General features: G+C 36.9%; 1 protein-coding gene across 2 annotated transcripts in view; it reads left to right on the top strand.

Moving 5' to 3' along the window:
* The window catches only part of SEPTIN7 (septin 7), a 63,411-nt gene that overhangs the window by 28,934 nt on the left and 12,348 nt on the right, over nt 1-22,129 (top strand). For both annotated transcript variants that reach the window (XM_018075485.3, XM_018075484.2), the window contains exons 3-8: nt 7,991-8,097; nt 14,100-14,200; nt 14,812-14,946; nt 17,942-18,059; nt 19,789-19,881; nt 21,070-21,166. In XM_018075485.3, the coding sequence (XP_017930974.1) occupies nt 7,991-8,097; nt 14,100-14,200; nt 14,812-14,946; nt 17,942-18,059; nt 19,789-19,881; nt 21,070-21,166 (651 nt within the window). The remainder of the gene's footprint in view (nt 1-7,990; nt 8,098-14,099; nt 14,201-14,811; nt 14,947-17,941; nt 18,060-19,788; nt 19,882-21,069; nt 21,167-22,129) is intronic.

Below are 22,129 nucleotides of genomic sequence, written 5' to 3'. Positions count from 1 at the left end.
TTGTGTGGGTTTTGTTTCTGTCTAAGTAGTGAAAGCTCCTACTGTGACTAATCTGTGATCTGCTCATTAATACACCTTTCATTCTTTAGTCAGCAAATGTTAGAAATTATGTACTGGAAATGCTGTACAATTGGTTGTCAACAGTAATGTAGAGATAAAAAGTTTTGTTTTCCTACTATCTTTCTCTTAATTTTTTTCTTAAGAATTCATATAATCAGGGAATTTAATCAATTATATTTATCCCTGTATTTGCCTCCAGAGAGTAAGTCCAGCTCTGCAGCTTTCCCTAGATGCATAATTCTTCCAAGTGTTGGTCTCAGATGTTTGCTTTCTTGGCCTTGAGCAGCACGTCCTTCTTTAGGATTTTTCACAACAGTTTTTTGTTCCTCTTGCTTTGATTTTTGAAGCCATGTGGGTTTTTTTCTTCTCTTGTGAAGGCTCTCTGTTCTGGCTTTGTCAAAGCCTGTGAAAATTCGAGGTATATCCTGGTTACAAGGTTTAACCATAGAAGATCTGTTGTCCTGGAGCCCTGTAGCTTCTGTCACTTCCAGTTGAATTCTTTAACCCAGTTATTTCACAGAGAGCTTGTGCATTCAGATTTTCCATGTAGGTCAGTTTTGACAACTTCTTGTTATTTGTAATGTCTCTGAAACTGCATTGCAGTATGGCTACAGCTTAATCAGACACAGGAGTTTTATTTCACCTAACATAGAAAACAAAGCAAGGTAAGCTTTGGCAAGTCTGGACCGCAGCTGCTAATTCTGGGCTTGTAATTCCATGCAAGCTTGGATACTGAAGCCCAGCTTGTTGCATTTCAGCTGGTTTTGGTACTAGATGCGAGTGGACCAATGCCATGGGATTTTTTTTTCATCTGTAGCAATGTTTAACAACTAAAAACAAAGTGGGCTTGGTTCCTTGGTTTTACTGGAAGAAAACTTTATTTCTAAAATGCTGAAAAATTGCTTTATTTGCCTCATGTTAAGTTAGGTAACATGTTCTATTTTAAGTGGCTACTTTGCAGACATGCTGTTTATCAAGAGCAAAGCCTGTATATGCAATTAGAGAAATTGTGACTTTTGTCATAAGTGCCACAAATTCTTTGACTTATGAATTATTGGTGATTCTTTTGTGACAGAGAAGAGGTCTAGCTTTAAATGCAGGTTTTTACACTTGCACTGCTTTTCAAAGAGAAGGGAGAGTATTTGACTTTCCTCATCTCTGGTGGTGTCTTTCCCTCATTTTCCCATCCTGAAGCCCCTAGAGCTCTAGATTGCTGGATCACTTTGTGTCTCACAGTGCTGCATTATGAATTCTAGTGCAAGAGTTGGATTGGGTGTAGGGAACCATTTCTCTTGTCAGTAGCCAAAATTTCACCTGTGAAGTTAAGTCATTGTTTCATGGCTGTTTTGATCTGTCAGTTTTGATCTGTCTTGCTTCTGCTTTGAGGAGAAACAATAGTACTTGGAAAATGTTATGCAGGATCTGTTGCAGTATTCTTCTGAATACTTCCCTTCCCTGCTAATGGCTTTTCTGAACTATTTAAATGTCATCGATGACAAGAATGATATGCCAAGAGTCTGTCCTCAGTTATTGCACTTTAAATTTCACTGTAAGAAAATTGATTGCCTTACTGTATCCTGAATGCAGAAATTTTGTTGATGCAGTTGCTGATAGGCAGAAGTGAATTTATTGCTGCTAGACTTCCCTGTTACTCTGTTCTGCTAGGAGCAGCTTTGTGGCTCTAACATATGTTGCTTCCATAATTTATGCTTTAGATTCAAGTTGTGAAATGGTGGAGCTTTGGCTTTCTTCCCTTTATAGATGTCTAGAAAATACAAAGTTGATCTTTTTGCAAGATTTCATATGACACCATCCTACATGGAAGATTAGATATGTGGGAGCAGCATGGTCCTGCTCCTACCTCCTCCTGATGGGTTTCATTTGGATGTTCTTACATGTTTATTGAAATGTTGGCTTGTTTTTAGTAAAGCACTGAAGACAGGAACTAGCCTTTACAAAGGCTTCTAAAATCAGACATAAAATTAAAAACATCTTATAGTCTCTGTTTTTGTGGTTGTCTATAATGACATGGCAGAGAATCATTCCCCCTCGGCAAGAGGATGGTTCCTTCATACCATTCAGTGTAGTTCAGGCTCTTTGATTATTTATGTAGCTTCCCTTCTGTATAAAAGCAAAAAAGTGTGTGTTGCAGTACCATCAAAGCCATTGCACATTTGCATAAAGCTGCAGGTGCTGTCATGCACATAAACTGTGAGTTGTACAAGGATGAAAGAAGCTGAAATGCATTATTTTTTATGTCTTCTGACAAGCTTTTTACCCCTCTTTGCGTCATCAGCATCAAACTAATGGAATTATATTTTAAGCAGCAACTGTCACAATAATTAGAATTTATAAAATAGAAAAATTCAATAAAAACCCTGACTCTCTAGCTAAAAATAAAATATGCTTTGATGTAAACATTCTGTATATGTAGGTTGTGGGGAAGTACAGAATTTTTCAGTTGAATTTGATCCCTTTATAATAACTCTTTAGGGCTATCAAATGCACTTCATCACAGAAGAAACATATTGTTGGATGTCTTCATTCTGAAAAAGAAGCGAAGCAACTGCAGTACCAAGGAACTCTAAATACAGATTACTACTTAGAATGCAGTGGAAACTTTCAAAAAAATTGTGCAATTTGTAGAAAACCTGTGTCTATAATAAGCTGCAAGTCCCACTAGGATGAGTTACCTTCTCTCATCAGAGTTAGCATCTTCTGAATCTGCAGTTCCTACAGTTTCCAGTTAATAGATACAGTGACAAAGTCTGGTTCCTTTTCTTGGTGACAATACACGGAGCATACCACTTTGAGCCATTTAACTGGAGTCTTGGTTTCTGTGATCACCAGAAGTCTTTTCCTTGCAGATGAGTGGTTCTTTGGCAGTCTTGTACTCCCACGTGGAGCTCAGGAAAGCATCTTGAAATTCCTACGTACAGATAACACAAGTGGTCGTGTTCCCAGTGGTGCAGTTGTCTCACAGGGCATAAGCGTGAAATACTCTTTCCCTGGTAGAGAGACAAGTAATTGTTGGTGAAGTATAGAAAAACTTCTGGTGATTTCTTCAAGAGTAACTTATAGTGAAGAAGTAGGAAATAAAACATGCAGAGAGCACACTGACGAATGTTCAATACTGGTTAGTCACCTTGATCATTTGATATGTTTGATGAACTCTCACATGGAGTCATAAATCTAAGAATGTAAGTCATGCTTCAGGGCTTGGATTTTAGAAAACAAGATCCTAAAAATATAGAAGAAAACTGATTCTGGATTTCCAGAATGATGTGGTAGCTAGAAGACGTAGTGTCATGCATTATCAAGAAAAGTAATATATGAATCAGGAAATAGCAGCAACAGAAGTTATATATAAAGCTGTAAGCTGGGTTGGACTGGACTTCCTGTCCACTTATATTGGAAATATTTGAGTATGAATGGCAGAAAATTAACAGTTGGAGGAGGTTGAAATATGCTACATTGTCTATGTGCCACAACAATGAACAGTGAAAAAAGCATCATTAAGATTAAGGATTTCAGTTCAGTTCTCTTATCATGCAGAGGAGATGCTGGCAGTCCGAATTTCTTCTAAAGTCATAAGAATAGAAGTTGAACTGGAAAAAACCAAACCAAGTTAGCTGTGAGTAGATTTTCTAACTGGTTATCACAGATAAGGATTTCTAGTTCATTTACAGGGAGTGATTTAGAAATGAAGGTGAAAGATTTATGTAGCTCAGTTGAGAAGAACCTGAGCTAGTTATTTATTTTTTTTTTACCTGAGCACTGCTGTCCTCCATTCACATGGATTGTATGTCATTGTTCCAATTTTTTAATTGTTAATTCCCCATATGTACTTGCCTTAGTATTATTCTGGAGACTATTACCATGGTTTTCAAACCATTTTAGTGGTTGCCAGTGGTCTCTTTTGATCCCCAGAAGTATGCTTGAGACATAAAGGAGAAAACTGAATGTGTTGGTGTTACTTTTTTCCTTCCTTGATCTCCCTTTTCCTGTTGCAAGCTTGTCTCATTTGTGTAGGAAAAAAGAGTTTTGTTCACAGAAGAAGAAATCTTGCTATCCAGGGTTAATTTTAAATGATGTGCTGTGGGCCATCTGTATAAAGATGCTAATGCTCAACAGGTAATTGTTAACCTAAATGTATAAGCAAAGTTCCAGAATTTGTACAGCCATTTAGAAATCCATGGACTTGAGAAGGGTTGGAACTTTTGCTAGTCCTGTAAGGGCTGACAAAAGATTTTCCTTCCCAAGACTGACAGAAGTATGTTCGTAAATGTACGTGCTCATTTCTACCAATAAGAGTGGCCAACTCCATGTATTTGAATGTGACTATAAAAACAACTTGATAAAATGTTAACATTTTGAAACACTTAAGTTGCTGATAAACATGAGACACAAAATAATGAAGAAAAAGAACGCTATTTATTCAGATGGACTTGAAGCCTATGTGAAACATTAAGTGGGAGATCAAGGGCAAGGTAAAAGCAGTACCTGGATACTAAAAAAAATTAACCTTTTGGATTCAGTATTACCCTGCAAAATAAAAGTTTGTCTTTTTTTTCTTTTTAAAACACAGCATAGGTTATTTCTAAAAATCATTCACCCTAAATTAGGCAGCTAGATCTAAGTGCAACATGATGCATTGAGTGATTAGAAGTTATTACTGCTGAAGAGGTTCTATTACATTGCATCTTTTTGCCAGTTCATGCAATGGTCAAAGGGCAAAATCTCATCAGAAATGTTTACTGAAAGTGGGGAGATGCGTTTCATTTGGGATGTATTTTTTTGTTCGTGTTAAGGCAAATTAAATTTCACTTATTTTCCCTTCTCCCTTCTGGTTTTGTTAATCATATTCACAGCCTAGAAGGTGATTTCTCAGCCTTTCCAGAAGGGAATCCTTTCAGGGGAATTTGGGTTGAGCAAGGTTGTGTGTGGGGAGGACAGAGGGTTGTGTTTGTGGTTTTTGGTTTGTTTGGGGATTTTTTTTTCATGTTTGTGTTTGTTTGGTTGGGAATTGGGGGAGGGGGGGTGTTGGTGATCATTTGTTTTGATTTGTTTTGGGTGTGATTTTTTTTTTTCTCCTTCTTACCATATTTCTAGCAAAGTTCAGAATATTTTAATATGCCCAAAAAGGCAGCTAGAATTGTTCACTGTTAGAATTGATACACTTGGTTTCTTTAATTCTACTTTCACTGTAGTCAGCAGAGAAATTCTTGTTTTATTACAGTGGGAGCAGCGTTACTCACCATAGTAATAATACTGAATGTTCCAGTTCTGCTTTTTACCTACAATTTCAGTGTAATTGTTTAATTTAATTTTATAGCCTTTTATTACCATCTTAGGTGTTGACCCTTACGTGTTCTAAGGCACAACTGCATCTAGGGTTGGTGTATTGATGAAAACTCTTACATCTAATGCCTCAATTACTCGTAGCAGTTAAGCAGTTTAAGGTGTTATAATCTGCATCGGCTGATTAAAGTTAGCATAGGCAGAAGTGTCTAGGAGGAGACTGGGCACCCTTGGGAACAAAGTGGTGCAGACATATCCATGGCGTACTTGTCTTTTCACTAATTTCAGCTCAAAAGTGTCTTCACATCCTTGCAACCCTCAGGGTAGTGAAGGGTGAGTAGGGGAGCAAACCCTGAATCTCTTGGGGTGTAATGTTCAGCAGTTCAGGGACTGCTTAGTATGGAGTGCCACAGCTGCAGGAGCCAACTAGGGCAAGCTGCTGATTTTCCATCACATTCTTTCAAAGCTGAAAATCTTATTTCCATATGTTGAATTTCAATAGCAACTTGACAAGCACTGATTTTCAGGAGAAGTAGTTCTCAACGTTTTCCCACTTTAAATTCTTTAGCATGTTAAGATCAGCAATAACCCTAATAGAAGGGAAAAGGGACAATTATTTTTGTATATTGAAGTAGAATCTGATGCACAGATCTTTCTTCAATATTGTAGTAGACAGCCTTTTGCAAGATTACGGTCAATTTAAAAAGTAAAGTTCACTGAAACGATATGAATTGTACCTTGTGAAGTCAGAACCACCTTCTTGAGGTCTTAAGTAGGGTGAATAAAACCCTTCAGTTTAACTGGAATGATATGTACGTCTTGAGCAAGGTTGCGATATGGAGAAGGTTAAGCTTCAAAATGGCTGCATCTCTAAGATTATAAAGTTGTGCTTTTCAGAAGCTTCTTTCTGTTGCAAACTTAGGGAAGCCTCTTGGCTGCAGCTGACCCTGACCTTAAAGGTCTTGCAGAGTAGAAAAGGTGTGTCCTTTACAACCAGACCCTTTGAGGCACTGGGTTTACTGCATAATTCATGAGTGTGCATCTGACCACAGAAAAGGGCAAAATATGTAGGGTAGTGATGAAATGCTTGTCGGCAGGCATGTCCCTTCTGGCTTACATGAAGCTGTCCTGTTGGGGTTAGTGTTCCCTGCATTGCTAATTTGAGACCATAACAGGAGTATCTCCTTTTTCCTTGGCTGCTACAGCCCATCTTCCTGGCTGTAGCCAGCCCCTGCTCTCAGCGTGGGTTAGTTCATCTGTCGAAGAGGGTGGGGTTTGAAGAACAAGCACTGCTAATAGCGTAGACAGCCGGCAGGAGCTCTGGTTGCAGTGTTTCATCAGCTGCTAATCCGTTTACAGTATAGTTAATCAGATTGCTCTGTTCGGTGCTGCACAGACTTTGTGCCACACTGCTGTAATCGAGATGGCTTGATGTGTATAAGCTAGTTGCTGTATGAACTGGAGACAGCTATTACAGTGGAGACAGGGGCTTCTCTGCTGAGGTTCGTAAATGGTTTCTGGTTTGTAACTCTCTAGCCATAACCCAGGGCATTTACCTCAAGACAAGTTTTGAAGCTTTCTTAGTCTCTAAATCAACACAATATTTGTTGGGGATGGAGCGATTAGTGTGTTAGATTTCTTTTTTTCAAGTGTGGGGGCAGTGCAGCCCATCCTCCTCCCTCAGTGAAAGTATGGACTTAGCCTCCAAATTCGTTAGTTTAAAAGCAAAGTTCTGTTTGACAGTTTCTATTTAGGTCAATGTACTGACAGACTGCTTATGAAACTTAAAAAGAAAGAAAGCATAATGTTTTTATACCTTTTTTTTCCTTAGTTCTTGTACCAGTGTGAATTGTTGCGTTGAAGTAGGTTCTTTACAGTAAAAAACTAAGCAAAAGACTTGTCTTTTAAAATACTGTAATAAGTAGTTGATCTGACCTTGTCTCTGTAGAGCTGTAAATGGAGGATAATCTTTGCTATGGGAATTGTAACTGTATTTGCTTGGATTTTCATGACAGTAGTGTCTCCAGATTCTTTAGCAAGCCTGTGACTTATTGTTGCTCATGAACAAATTGTGAAAAAAACCAAAATCCGCTCTCCCTTCCGTGCCCCAAGAAAACTCAAAATCCCAGGCAAACCACATAGTTTGAAATTTCATTTTATCTCTTGTGGGTTTAGTAGTTAGACCAAACTAATCTCAGTCTTTCTCCCTTCCCCCACCTCCTAACTGTTCCCCTTTCTTTTTTCCCCTCCCTGACAATAAGACCGTCAAATAATATTTGAAATAAAGGAGATAACTTAATCTGCTTTGGCATTATGGTAAGAAGCCATATCATCTTGTTTACAAAATTTAATGTAATATCATCTCTCTGTGTTGTAGTGGGAGCATAGTGCTAAGTGCATTCAGTACTTAATGTGATCAGAAAAATTAATGTCTGTAGAATGTGACAGTTGGATTTGAAGGGTTTTCCTTGAAATTGGAAAAGATGAAATTGGAAAAGATTCTCAAAGCCTTAGAGTGCAGTGCATGTTTTCAGGTACTATGTTTCGAGAGTGTTTGGAATGTAGATCTAAATGTTTATACTTAATGTGATACTCCTGTTTTTACTGAAACTGTTCTGTTTTCTTCTAGGTGAATCTGGACTGGGAAAATCAACATTAATCAACTCATTATTCTTAACAGAACTGTATTCCCCAGAGTATCCAGGTCCTTCCCACAGAATTAAAAAGACTGTACAGGTATGTCTTGGGGGGGGGAAGATACAGCTTGAACAATGTGATTTGCAATCTAGTAATGTAAGGAGATACAGTTGTTACATAAGCACCTATATTTCAAAATACATCCAGAAATGATGTGAACCAGTAAGAAATATTCAATGTGTCTCTCAGTGCATCTTAGCAACAAAATTTCCAGGTTCTCAAACTTGTGGCCTGTTGAAATGCAGGAGTCCTGCAGGGCTTTGTGTGCTGCCTGTACATTAGAAAACACATGTGTGCAGTCCTGTTTGAAAATGTAGTGTTTATTATCAATTAAAATATTGAGTAAATCTGTAGAAATAGATGGATGTGCATTAAAATCTCTGACTGTTTAAGGCAGGCTTTTAGAGACTGTGTGTATTAAAGGATTTGACTGAAGTGCAAGGACCTCATGGACCAAGTATCCATGAGCCTTCTGCAGACCGTATCCTTTGTGATACCTCATATACCTGTTAAAAGTTGTTATTCTGAAACATATCAGAACTGGGGGAAGGGGAACCTGTCTGACCTTAAGGACAAGACTTACATAGGCAAAGATGTTCCTGGGAGTGAGTGATGCAACTGAAATATTTAGTCAAAGACTGGAAAACTGAAGTTGATCCATTCATTTTGTGTGATAACTTGTTACTGATAATTATATTTTCTCTTAAGAAAAGGAGCATGCTCTTTGTATTATAAAAAGGTTATTAAAAATAGCAATTACCTCATACTAAGAAATAATAATATTATGGGTAGTTTAGGAAATCATTGCATTTCAGTGGTGTATTTTCTGCCTCCACAGCTGAGCAGCTGAATAAGGATGTGTGAGCTTTGCTTATATCTCTTGATGTGCCCTTGTTTAAGATTTTGGTGAAGGTAACTTGTGACAATCTGACTTTGTACAGATGAGGACTGGGGGTGCTCACCATTGCTGCTGTTGTTCAACAGAGTTCTTCCAACTGCAAAATTATAGTCTTAGGCCACCTCAACTGTAGCTGAAGTGACTGGGCAATGACAGAGTTGTCATAAAGTGATTAAGCCCTGTGTTGGGTTAGGAGGGTAGGCAAGGCGCTAAACAGATGTTGTAAATAGAGTGCTTTTTAATTGAGTGGAATCAAATAACTGTGCTCCAATGCTGTGATCCACTGAACTTACTGTTTTGTGGGACCTCTGGGATTTTTTTTGCCTGGGGTTTTGAGTAAGACTTTTTTTAACCCAGTCTCAGAACACAGAATAATTACCACAGTACCAGGAAAAAGTTAGTTATACTCATATTAGGAAGTTTAAATGGTATTGCTTGTCAGTTAGCTCAACATCAAAGCTTGAATGCATTCATTGCAGAATACAATTTTTTTCATTTGGAGGGAAGCTTTTGAACATTCTGAGTTCTATTAACAATGTATTAATACTTTCTAAGCTTTAGTAATGTCTGTCAGGCTATTTTATCAGTTTAATGTATAACCATAGTACTGCGACAAAATGGACTTAAAAGTTTATTAGCAGGGGCATCAGACCATTATTTGAACTAGCAGGGTTGAATTTATGTACTTGGTTCAAAGAGATATTAAGTGGGATGGAAGAGGTTTGCAAATAGTTAAGCTTTGGTATAATATGATTAGTACTGAAACAATCAGTGACTGTTGGAAAACTAAGTGGAAGGGTGACTTTTTGTTGAAAGAGAGATGTAGTCGGATTTCATTACTGATGATTACACATTGATTTAGTAGAAGCTAAAAAAAAGCAACCAGGACATCTTTCAAAGGTAACTCACCTAGTTAAAGGTGCATCAATGTAAAAAAAAAAAAAAAAATTCTGTGTGGAGTTTCTGGAATTTGAGTTAAGTACTTTCTTATATTAGGTGGCATGTTATGTTAGATGATTTGTTCATTCTGACCTTCAGAGGGGGGTTGATTTTTATTAATTTACTGGTTGAATAAAAACCCCATCCTTTTCAGGAAGCTTCACTTAATGATTTTTTTTTTTTGGCACTGGAGAGGGATAAAGAAAAGGACTTGAACAGAGACCAGGTTGAAAAGCCATTGCATTTTTTCATACTTCCACTGTGTGGGCTAAAGCTTGAGGGTGGCCAAGAGCTAGCCAAAACTATTTTCAGTAGTGAATTGGGGTCTGATATAACTTAGAAAATAATATGATTGGGATGAAGTACACTTAAAGACCATCTTCCCCTTTAGAAACTACTGGTTACTTTATCTATTAGGTATTTTTTTAAGTATACTTGCAGTGCAACATTACGGTGCTTTCAGTTATTTAGGATGAATGAAAAATCATTAAGTGTAGCATTTTAAGAAGGAAACTGAAACTATGTTATTTCAGGGTCAATGTTTAAGTGGGGATAAAATTGTTTCCCCCTACAACCTTGAAAATTGTGTGTGCTACTAACGATGTGTATGATATGGAGGTGTTTCCAGTCAAATCAAAGAATAAACAGTTGGAGCTGCTGTTTGGATCCATTGGATTTGAACTCTTTGCCAGTGAAAACCTTTTTAAGTTGAGGATTGAAAGGATTTTGTAGAGTATAGATGAGACAGGCCAACAGAACATCCTCAAACTTTCGTTGCAATAATCACCTGCTCTTATATGGTGGGAATAACTTATTGACCAGGAATTGTATGAGGCTCTCTCCTTAATAAATATGAGCTGTGGTTTGGGCTGGAAAGCCAATTGCCGTTTGAAGTTGTTTTCTGAGGCAGGTCCTTCGTATTGATTTCATGGAAAACACAGAAAAACAATTAAAAGTAAGTAATTTGAAGTCAAATGAATTCAAAGAAAACTTACTCAGAAATGAAGGGGTATGAAATATGTTTTCTCCGATCATTGTTTGACTGTATTAAGTGGATTATGCTAAAAAGCAGTTGAGCTGTAACAAACATCAGGTCGTGAATGCTGTGTAGTAACTGCCAAGGAGACCCGTGTGACCCACTTGACCAGAGTGCATGGGAAAATGGCTGTTTGGAGGAGACTTTTCTTAAAAAGTTTTAAATTCCAAGACTTGAACTAATGTTTTCCATGAATCTCTTGGGAATACTTGTAAATCAGATGATAGGATGCAGTTGGATACTTTAACTGTGAATTACACTAGTTTACAGTGATTTTTTGGATCTTTTCCAGATGTTGCTGCCTTCTGTGCCTTTGACCATATATGGGCACATTCATTTGGGTTAGAAAAATGCAACTTTGCAGAGGCTTTATGGCAGGTTCTTCATCTACTGTCTCCTACCAGCAGAACTTAGCATTTAAAGTATATGATGGGTTTGGTCTGATTGTCCACAACACGAGCACAGGACATTTCATTTGATCAGCTCATGCTTCTTGTTCTATAGATTTTTTAAAACCCTACTCTGATAGCAAGATACCTACGTGAACTTATGAAAAGTAAGAAAAAATGTAAATCCTCCCCACCCAGTGAGGTATTAGCACTGCCTGCAGAGATTCAGTTACTGCAGACCATATTTCAGAAGGTGGTTTCACAAATTCAGCCACACTTATATTTTACAAGCATACAGAATCAGGGTAAATGTTTGGTGTGGCATTTCTGAGGATCTCTTGACCTTTGTTTTACTTTTTTATAAACATAGGTTCAAGATAATATTTTATTAATTGCTTCTTCTGTAAAAGCATTCCTTCATGAGTGCATAATAATTTAATGGTTCTTGCTGGGAATTTTTGGGCTGGAGAATAAAGTTGATACTTTGTAGTGCTTGGCAAGAATACATCTCTTAACATTATCATCTCCAGTATTTTACAAGTGTTTTGGATTTCTTATACTTTCAGAGAGCTTGGTGATAGGAGGGCTATGTGTTTACTATATACAAGATAGCAAAAAGAATGCAAGGAATCAGAAGTTAATCTCCTGTGTGCTAAAGCTTGTGAGTAGTAAACTCTTGGCTGAGTTGACTGTGGCTGGGGATTACTGTCTTGAGTTCTGGCATTGATTGTGTACAATAAAATTTCTCTATAGAACTCTTGAGGAGGGGGGAAATACACTCACCACGATTAAAACATAAGTTTCTAAAGCACTGCATGTATTCCTAGGTTCTCATGGCTTTGAACTGTATGCTTTTAGAAGGATAAGAGTTGTGAAAGAGTAACTTGGTGGTGTCTTAGGCTGCTGTGTGCATGGGAGTTTTTTCTGTTTGTTTGTTTGGTTTTTTTTTTTTCACCTTCCTAACCTGCAATAAGACCTGCTCAGGTAGGAGCTTGAATTGGGTGGCCTTGAAGTCCAGCCCAACCTGGATTCTTCTGTGACTAGCATTCTGGAAGCCCAGTGTTGGGGGCTTGTTTCATGAATCTGCCTTACTGATGTTTTTTTTCCTGTCTTTTTGTTATGTGAGGAGCCAACTCATGATGATTGGTTGCTATAGGCAGCCATAGTGTAGCTGAGTCAGTTTTTTGAGCACTAACAGTGAAAGGGATTGATCTGACTTGGGTAGGATCCCTACTGATGAATAATTAAAAATAGCATCCTCCATACTTAGAGGTTAAATATGAAGCCTTCTTTGCAGTTAGGTACTGTTTTCTGTGTTCGTGTATAGTCTCGTCTGAATTAGACTCAGTGTTTTACTTGGGCAAGAGGGATTTAGTTTGTCTTTCTGCAGGGTGTCACTGTATCTTGTGGATTTATATTGCATCACATAAGCAGCGATTGCAGAGTGTTTGCAATAATATGCAGGTGTGGCTGTGAGTCTGTTTCACTTATATGGCAATGAGGGATGTGCAAGAGCTAAAGCAGCATTGATAGGATCTCTCTCAAATCTTGAACTGGTCAAGAGACCATCCAGATAGGATTTATTATCCAAGTTGCCACTCTCTCTGAAAGTTCCTTAGTGAATGTTCTTGCAGGTGTTCATCCAGTTAAATAGAACTTTTTTTTCTCTTCCCCATTAAGGTTTGGGAGACTTAAAAAAAGTTAAGCAATGAGCACCAAGGCGGCGTCACTGTGTGCCAACTCATGTGTGGCTCTAGACAGATGGCTCACAGTTGATTTCTTGAATCCATATCTAGAAAACAGTGTCACTAGTGATTTAATAGAAATTACTTTAGTATCAAGGAAAAAACAATGACTAAATGTGTGAGCAATTGGAAAGAAGCCAACATGCTAACATGAGTTTATAATTTCTTACTGCTGTGCATCACTGGCTGTTACAACAGTGATACAGCACTTTCTCAGGCAGATACACCTGACGTTGGCATTATCAATAATTACTGAGATATTAGTAGGAAGGAGGTAGCAGTCCATGTGCTGTTTAGCCTAGATTTTTTCTGTCATGACATGCTTAATCTGTTTGATGTGCTTACTGCAAGGTGACTGAGCTGTGCTGCAAATGGGTGGTCACAACTGGAGGCATGAAGTCCCACACCCAGATCTTGCATCAGCCTTGTGCTGATGCAGTTGACTTCTGAGCCAGGTTTCCATCGGTGACTTGGGCTCACAGGAACCCAATCCATTATGGTCACATGAGGTCTAGTTCAGCAGATTGCAGCTAGATTGTATTACTTTCCAATATCAATCTGTTTGTAACAGGAAACCATCACTGTAAATTGTTCCATTCCCAAGCATTATGCTAGCTGAAGAATAAATGTATTCTTAAAAATACATTAACAGGACTAGAAATGTGTCTAAGGTGCTTGGTGGGAGGATCAGTTTTGAAAATGTCATTTTCTTAGAAGTGACTAAACTTGGCAATTTCATCACGTTTAATGCCTGGTTAAGATTTTTCCTGTTTAATCAGGAATTAAGATACTAAGATATCCTACATACTTAAAAGGGTTCACTGACTTCATTTAAATAATGACCTCTTTCTTTTAAAAAATAATTATTATAAAAATATTGGGATTTTATAAGCAAAACGCAGACCCAGTATGCCTCTGAAGCAGAAGAGTCAGCAATTCTTTGCCAGACTTCTTATTCGTTGAATGCTTTTCCCAGTGTTTCAGATAGGTGACTAAATTGCTGAAAATTTAATCTTACCTTATTCATTTTACAGGTTGAACAGTCAAAAGTTTTAATCAAAGAGGGTGGTGTTCAGTTACTACTCACAATAGTTGACACACCAGGATTTGGAGATGCTGTGGATAATAGTAATTGGTAAGAAATTCTTTGTATGTTCTCTCACGATAATTCGGAATTGCATTTTGTGTATGTGTGAGATATAATACATTGTGACATATTTTTAAATGCAGGCTTCAACATTCAGTTAAAAGATTAACACTTTTAAACTTTCAGTTAGCTGAAAAGTTTTAACTACTGTAATTCCAAGTACCTTTATAACTTGACTGAAATACTGCCAGCTTTTCCCTTTAAACTGGGTGATGCATTTGGCTCTTTATCCACACATGCAGTGTGGAGAACTGACTTCTGTGTCATCACAAGATGTGATCAGTGAAGCATATTCCTTTGGCTACTGTTCTTAAGTATTCTGTTTAATGCTATTACAATGAAAGGGTTTGTGTTTGAAGGGATTTTTCAGTGAACTCACACTTTACAGCTTCAGAGCTTTGTAACTCAGTTTCGTGTTGAGGAACTAGTCTCATAAAGTGCAGTGTTGAAGTATCCTAATTTAAAAAAAAACAAAACAGTAACAACAAAAAGCCAACCCATGGGGAAATTGTGAACATCTACTTCTTAGTCAAGACAGATTTTTTTTTTTTTACATAAATAATGTAACTTACAGGTTTTTATTCATGTAACCTCTGCAGCTGGCAGCCAGTTATCGACTACATTGACAGTAAGTTTGAGGACTACCTGAATGCAGAATCTCGAGTGAACAGGCGTCAGATGCCAGATAATAGAGTGCAGTGTTGTTTATACTTCATTGCTCCTTCAGGACATGGGTTTGTATTACTGTATTTTATGTTTTCTTTCTGTCTCTTACTTCAGATAAATATACAAATTTGTCAGTCTTAGTTACGTAAAGTTCCAAACAGGATTTTCTTAATAGCCTGCAAATCGTGCTTATTTTCAAATATAAGCTTGCTTTGGCTTGTCAAATATTAGCAAGCCAAACACTAGAAAACACGATTGCACATTAATTACACAGCAAGAAAAATAGAATTCTAACTGCTAAAAATACATAGACGTTCACAAGTGCCAGGTCTGTTTGTTATCTATATGTCTTTTGATCACATTAGAAGGAGAAACTGATTCACAGTTCAAGCAACTGGATTTTTCCTTTCTGTTCTTCCTGCCTCCCTTTGAATTTGAATGATAAATTGAAGATGGGAAATTTCATGGATCCTTGTAAGCATACTTTAATTCACCCGGCACGTAATATTTTGTCTAGTGACAATTCCAGTATAGGCATTCTGATATTTTTCAATTATTGTGTGATCTTGCACCCCTGCTTAGTTTTTAACTTGATCAGACTTCTATCTAGTGGTAGAGGGGGAGAACTGCATTTCTAGGGTGTATTAGGTACAGATTGACTATATCTGAAATTAGTTGCCTAGCATTTTATCGCGGCATTATAACTGATTAAATTGATCAGAGACTCTGAAGTTATACCTTCAAAACTAGAAGGAGAGGATAAGTAGCCTATTCTATTGTATAGGTCAAAAGCAGTAAAACTTGTTGAAGGGAATGATGAAGGAATTTTGAAGCATATTCCTCAGGCAGTAAAAATTGCTAACTATTACACTTAGCTTCTGTAGCTAGCATTGATATGGGTCTAATAATTTTGAACTGGACAGAGACTTCCGAATTTGGAAAGAAATATTGGAGGAGTTTTTCTTATTTAGACTTGCCTTTATTAAATGTTTTGTTGTTGTTCAACGTGTATGTTTGTAATGTCAGTTTTGCTCAACATGCACATCAATTTTAAATGTAATTTAAATAAAGGGATGATGATCCTTTTCTTGTGCTAGACAGTCATTTTTGAGCTAACTTTCAGATTCTGCAAACAATTCTCTTAACCCCACACCCCCCTTTATCCATTAGAGCTTTCTAAATCAGTGGGAGGTACAAATTATTCTTAAGGAAAAAGAAAGGTAATGTTTCCAATAAGCTAAGGTTTGTAACTAAATTTGTGAGGCTAAAAGCTGTAAAAGCATGTTCCTTGCACAGATATTTCATGTTATTCTTAGGGGGAAAAAGTGTGAAGTTGTGCTAGGTTTGCATAGTGTTTTTCAATTACTGGAATAAATGCTTAGAATTGTCATGTAAGTAAGAAAAGTCATAGAGAAAATTGGTGCTGCTGTTAGCATTCATTTCCTCTTGTAAGATATTACCCTCTCTGAAAGGACATAGCTCACTTCCTACCTGGTTTTTGTGGTCATGTAGTCTTTGTTCCTGTTTCCTGTGCAGACAGCAGCGCATGTAACCTGTCAAGTAGTGTCCTCTTCACTCTTAAAGCATGACTATATTTACACCAAATTAAAGCATTTGTAGGTGAACTTACTTCTGCTCACCCTTATGACTTCATACACTTGTAAAAGCCCTCTTGTTATAGTTTAGAAATTTAAAAAATTACCAGATTAAGTCCTTCCATTTAATGCATCCCACTGTTTTTAGCTGGTATCCCCATAAACATCTGAACTGATGAGTTAGTTTGTGTGGGAGCAGGAGAAGAGAGAGAAGGGGCAGGGGGAGTGTTCCAAGTAAGTGACTGGGGTGATAATGAATTGCACCATCTTTCTGCAATTCTGGAATCTTTATGTAAAGCCTTACTGCTCAGTCTCCACTGTAAACTCAAGTCCTTGAGGTGAGCATTTTTGTTTTGAAAGATTCTGCTTTGGCAGCTGCCCTTCAACCTGGTGTTGCTGCCCTAGGTAGCTTTTTCCAGCTCAGAATATTCTGTGATTGTTTTCTTTTTTTTTTTTTTGAAGAAAGTAGTGGGAAAGCATATGAAGGGGAATGGATAACCAAAAAAGCACTCATAATCTAGACATGCCATTAGCATTGACTATTTAATGGAAATGTATTGGGAACTTGGGAAATTAAGTGGCAGGTAGAAAATGTTAAAATGAAGTTAAGTATGTATTCTTCAACATTTTCTTTATTCATTTTTATATGGTTTGGAGAAGCAGCTAAATTTGAGTACCAAATGAATATGGTTTTAATGTTCCTAATACTAATTTATTTTATATGAGAAATAATCTTGTTAAATCCTTTAAGTGAATCCTTTAAGCCTGACTAAACTTGCTATAATTTTGAAGTATTAATGTGTCAAAAACTCTCTGGTTTTACTTCAGCAAGCAGGAAATATTGACCACTTTGATTCACGTGGATGGTGAACATACTGTCACGCACCTGCTCAACACCCATACGATGGTTGTTTTAGTTTTTATGTTATTGTCATCCACCTTAATAATTGTCTTTCTGTTTTACATAACAATTTAGAGATGAGATATTTCTACTTCATTTGTGCACAGGCCACAGAAGTTATTATCTTCAGCAATCTAAGGTCTAAAAAAAAAAAAATAAATCTCCCAGCCCACTCTCAAGAGGAAACACCATAATAAACATGACTTTCAGAGCATAATTCACAGCTGTAAACTCTTATCAGTCAGGCTTTAAATGGGATTATTTTCTGACTAATGACATGAACTTTACTACTTTCATAGGAGAGGTCTTATCACCTGCTTAAATGAGTGTAATTTCAGCTAGCAGAAGTCTCGTGACTACTAGTAGTATTAACATATGACTTATTCCTCTGGTATGATACAATTTAGGGGATTTCCTGTAGTAGTTGCAGGTAGCCTTTTGACTTCCATTTAGTCATCAGTCACTCATAAATCAGTGTTTCAAGAATAGTTGTCAGGACAAATCTCATCATTTGTACATTCTTGTTTAATTAATAAAAAATTGCAAAGCTCTAATGCTGTTTTTCAGACTTAAGCCTTTGGATATAGAGTTTATGAAGCGCCTGCATGAAAAAGTGAATATCATTCCACTTATTGCCAAAGCAGACACACTTACACCTGAGGAATGCCAACAGTTTAAAAAACAGGTGAGTTGAAAAATTAATATTTACAACACAGGATAATTTATTAAGTTGATCCCTATGGAAATGGTGAGATGTAACCTACATGAAAAGTTTAAACCCTGAAGCAATGACTTGAGACAGCAAAGCCAAGTAATTTATATCTCTAGATTTAATTATAATTCTTGGTGAAATAATCTTGTTTTTGTCCTCAGGGCAAGAGGTTTCAAGTATAGTATGTTTCTTGGCAAGTGAAATAATTCACTGCTGAGATAAAAATCAGTAAGGAAGGAAAGGAGCTTTCAAGAGTTAGGTACCTAACAGAAGTTGTGTGTTAAAAAAAATGTATTTAAGAGTATGAGAGTATTATTGATTGTGTTGTGGTATTCACTTTCATGTTGATGCGCTGTATTTATTAAAGAGACCTCAGGTATTAGATGAGAATCAGTATACCTACTCAGTCTTGGGCTGTGGTAATGCATTTTAAAGATGGTGAGATAATTGTAACATTGATACAACTGATGTAGTGTCTCTGTATTTGTAGAATGTATTTGGCATCAGTGTCTGCAAGTGGCTTATGTTTTATTTTCAGCTACATGATCAGAGTAGAAGTAGATTTAAGCTTTTTAGTATTGTATGAAGAGGATGAGGAGGACCCAGAGCAGGACAAGACAAGACAGGAAGTTTGTTTTATTGAACTCTGTCCAGTCCCAGTTTAAAACACAGGTTCTGAAAAGATGTCATTAAGAGGTGTTGTGTGCAAAACTCTTGATTTAAGATTAAAAATCAGAGGACAAAATGAAAGGAAAAAATGGTAGAACACAGAATATTTCTAAATATGTAAGCAGTTTTATCATAAGTTGAGGTTAAATAGGGGAGACTTCCCAAATCAAACTTTGAAAATAAGTCCTTGCATGAATTGGATACTTATGTTCTTATAAGACTGCAAACTCATGAACCAGAAATATTCCCCAGGGCTTTGCAGTGCAGCTGTCAACTAAATGGTCTGATGTTTTTCCATTCTAAAATTCTGGAAAACTAATCATCTTGTTTTTAAAAATACCCTTCAGACAAATGAAGCAGCAAAACAGTATGGTCACTTTTTTGAGGACGCTGTCAGTTTTTATTAAATTTTTGTTAATGCTTGCAAATGTTTTTCAACACAACTAACTGCTAGAGTCAGTCCATCAGTCATAAGCTCTATTAAAATAGGCAGGTGATCCTGCTTCAAGCAACTGATGCTCAGGTGTGTTAGAAACAGGAAAGGAGTGACAGGAGTAGCTATTGTGGGAACTTAAAGGGGTGAAATATGCCTGCAGTTATCTATTCAAATATTTTATATTATGAAGGGACTCAATTGCGAAACTAGTCTGAGAACTTAAGTAGGGTTGTATTAGTTTTTGCACATTCAGGTAGGATTTCCATTAGGGTAAATCTGTTGTTTGTCCCATCATAGAAAACTGGTATTAATTTTTGCTGTCTTTTTATTGGTGGATAATATTCTGTTAGCTGTGAGGCACTGACTCTGATCCTGTCTTCCCCCTGGCTTAAGAAGAGATGGTCATACTAATAACCCATTGGGGTCACCTGGTGGTGTTAAACATGTGCAAGTTTTGTAATGTAACTTAGTCATCTTAATATGAATTAACAAGGATCTTACATATCAGACATAAGGAGGGAGAATCGGATTGCAGCAAGAAACATTGAGTTACTACAGAGTATGAATTTCTCAAACAGATAACACTTTTCTTTTTAGATAATGAAAGAAATCCAAGAACACAAAATTAAAATATATGAATTTCCAGAAACAGATGATGAAGAAGAAAACAAAATTGTTAAAAAGATAAAGGTAAATTAATTTTCTTTTGAAAAACTGCTTATGGAGTGGCAAGGGGGGTTGAGTGTGAAAAGCATTCTGTCATTAATGAAGAGCCCACCAGTATGTGTAGGAGATAGAAATCAAATGCAAAGCTGTCCTAAGTGTCACTGTTCCTCGGCAGGGGCAATGAATGACACTCTTAAGTCATCTAAGTCCTTTGGCTAAAATTCAGAATGAGAGCTCATTTAATGAACTCTAAAAGATCACTTTTTTAATTTCATGACTATTTGACTTTTATCTACCTACCACTTGTTTTTGGTTCTGAGCTTTGAAGGAGGCCAGGGTTGTCTTTCAGACAGAGGTGTGCAGTGGCATAGAGTATGTGCATTGCAGCTGATAGTTGTCTGGCTGATTGATATACTGAAACCTTAATGGAGATTAATGACTAAAGAAAATCAAAAGGACTGTCAGGCTGTTGAAAGGCTTCTTCTTAGTTTACTCATGTTTTTGGTTTGTTCTTTTATGTCGGAGTCCATGTTGTACATGTTTCTTGAGCCTTGCTTCTGTTTGTTCAGTAGTTTTAACAACCTGCAAGAGCTTTTAAGTTTTTTGGTTACTGTGGGAATCACCTAGGATAGATAAACACAAATATCACAAATGGAAGATGTCCTGGGACTAAGCCTAGAGGAGAAGAGCAGAATAAAAGCAAAGACAAAAGTCTGAAATACTTAGCTTTGTACTCTGTTCCTTTCAGCCACTTGAAGCTGCTCTTGGCTCCTTTGTTGCTTGATACACTGGAGGCATTCTCGGTTCAACTGAAAACAAGAACTTGAAGTAGTTCTTTGCCAAACCTTTGAAAACTGGATATAAGATCCAGCCAAAGTAACAGTCCTTGTAGCCAGTGGGAATGTGAATTGGTAAATAATTAACTGTGCGATTAAGTAAATAGGAAATGGTTTGCCTGTTGCTTAGCTTACTAAGTAACGTTAATGTCTGTTTCTTAACCAGATTTACAGAATACAACAGTATAAGGAATTTAGAAGGGTGTGTGTGTATATATAAGTCATTAAACTAGGCAGAGGTCAGTAAACATCACTATTCTTACACTTGGGGTTAGCTGCACAGCAGTGTTATAGCCCCAAGCCAGCTTATGTCAAATTTACACATGGGCATGCTTTCAGTATCTTTTGGCAGTAAAAGTCATACTTTATCTTGTAGGACCGTTTACCTCTTGCTGTGGTAGGTAGTAATACGATCATTGAAGTCAATGGCAAGAGAGTTAGAGGAAGGCAGTACCCATGGGGTGTTGCAGAAGGTAAGGCTTTCTTGTGATTTTTTTTTTTTAATCCATTTAAAATTTATTAGCCATTAGTCTATATTTGAAATGTTTGAAATGCTTAATTTGAATGTTATTTGATCTGGAAATTTACTGAATATACCATTTTGTTATTCTTATAATACTGGAACAAAGTAAAGGTTTCAGCAATACATAACTTTGCAAGCAGATACCTGTTGAAGCCTCAGTGAGTAGTTATAAAACCTGTAGTGACTTACAGCAGGTAATGATATGACTTAAATTACAACTGTTTTCTAGCTTTCTCGTGTTAATTTTTTTCATATAAAATATGTGTATTCCTTAGATTTTTCTTTCTAGAGGATACACATTATAAATATTAATTTGACCAACTCCTTTCTCATAAGTTCAGTTTAAAGTTTCTGGAAGAATTTGGTTTTTTCCTAAAACATCTGAGTCTTAATTGCTGGGGAAGGTCCCTGGTAATGAATAGAATACCTTTTTTTTTTTAAATTTATTTAGAACTTACTTTCTATTGCTATAGAGACTTGAAGATAACTGCATGTTCTTCTGGTAACCATTTCTTGTGCTTTAATGCCATTCACATATTTCAAATGGCAAGACTTGCACCATGCTCTGCAGTGAGACAGTCACTATTAAACTGCTTCTCCATGATCATTGAATTTTTTCCTTGTGATGTGCATGTGTTGGATAAAGAGAATATTTTTCTTTTCCTCATTATTTCTGCCTTCCAAGGGCAATGGACTATAAATTGGATGCAGTGTAAAATAGACAAAAAAAGCCCCAACCAACAAGCAGTGTATGGACCAATACTTTAAAGAGAAATGCTGTAACACTTTGAAGTGCATGTCTGGCAGGAAATGAGGTTTGGCAGAAAGTAAAAACCAGCTGCACCAGAGAGGATCAAGCTTTATTTAAAGCTCTTGCGTTGGCATTTGGAGATGTACAAAATGGTGCTGCTTT

This window comes from Manacus vitellinus, unplaced genomic scaffold (assembly GCF_001715985.3).
Source record: "Manacus vitellinus isolate BGI_N305 unplaced genomic scaffold, ASM171598v3 scaffold_3_pilon, whole genome shotgun sequence".
Taxonomy (NCBI): Eukaryota; Metazoa; Chordata; class Aves; order Passeriformes; family Pipridae; genus Manacus; species Manacus vitellinus.
Note: the sequence above shows the minus strand (reverse complement) of the source record. Positions and strands in the feature narration are given on the sequence as shown.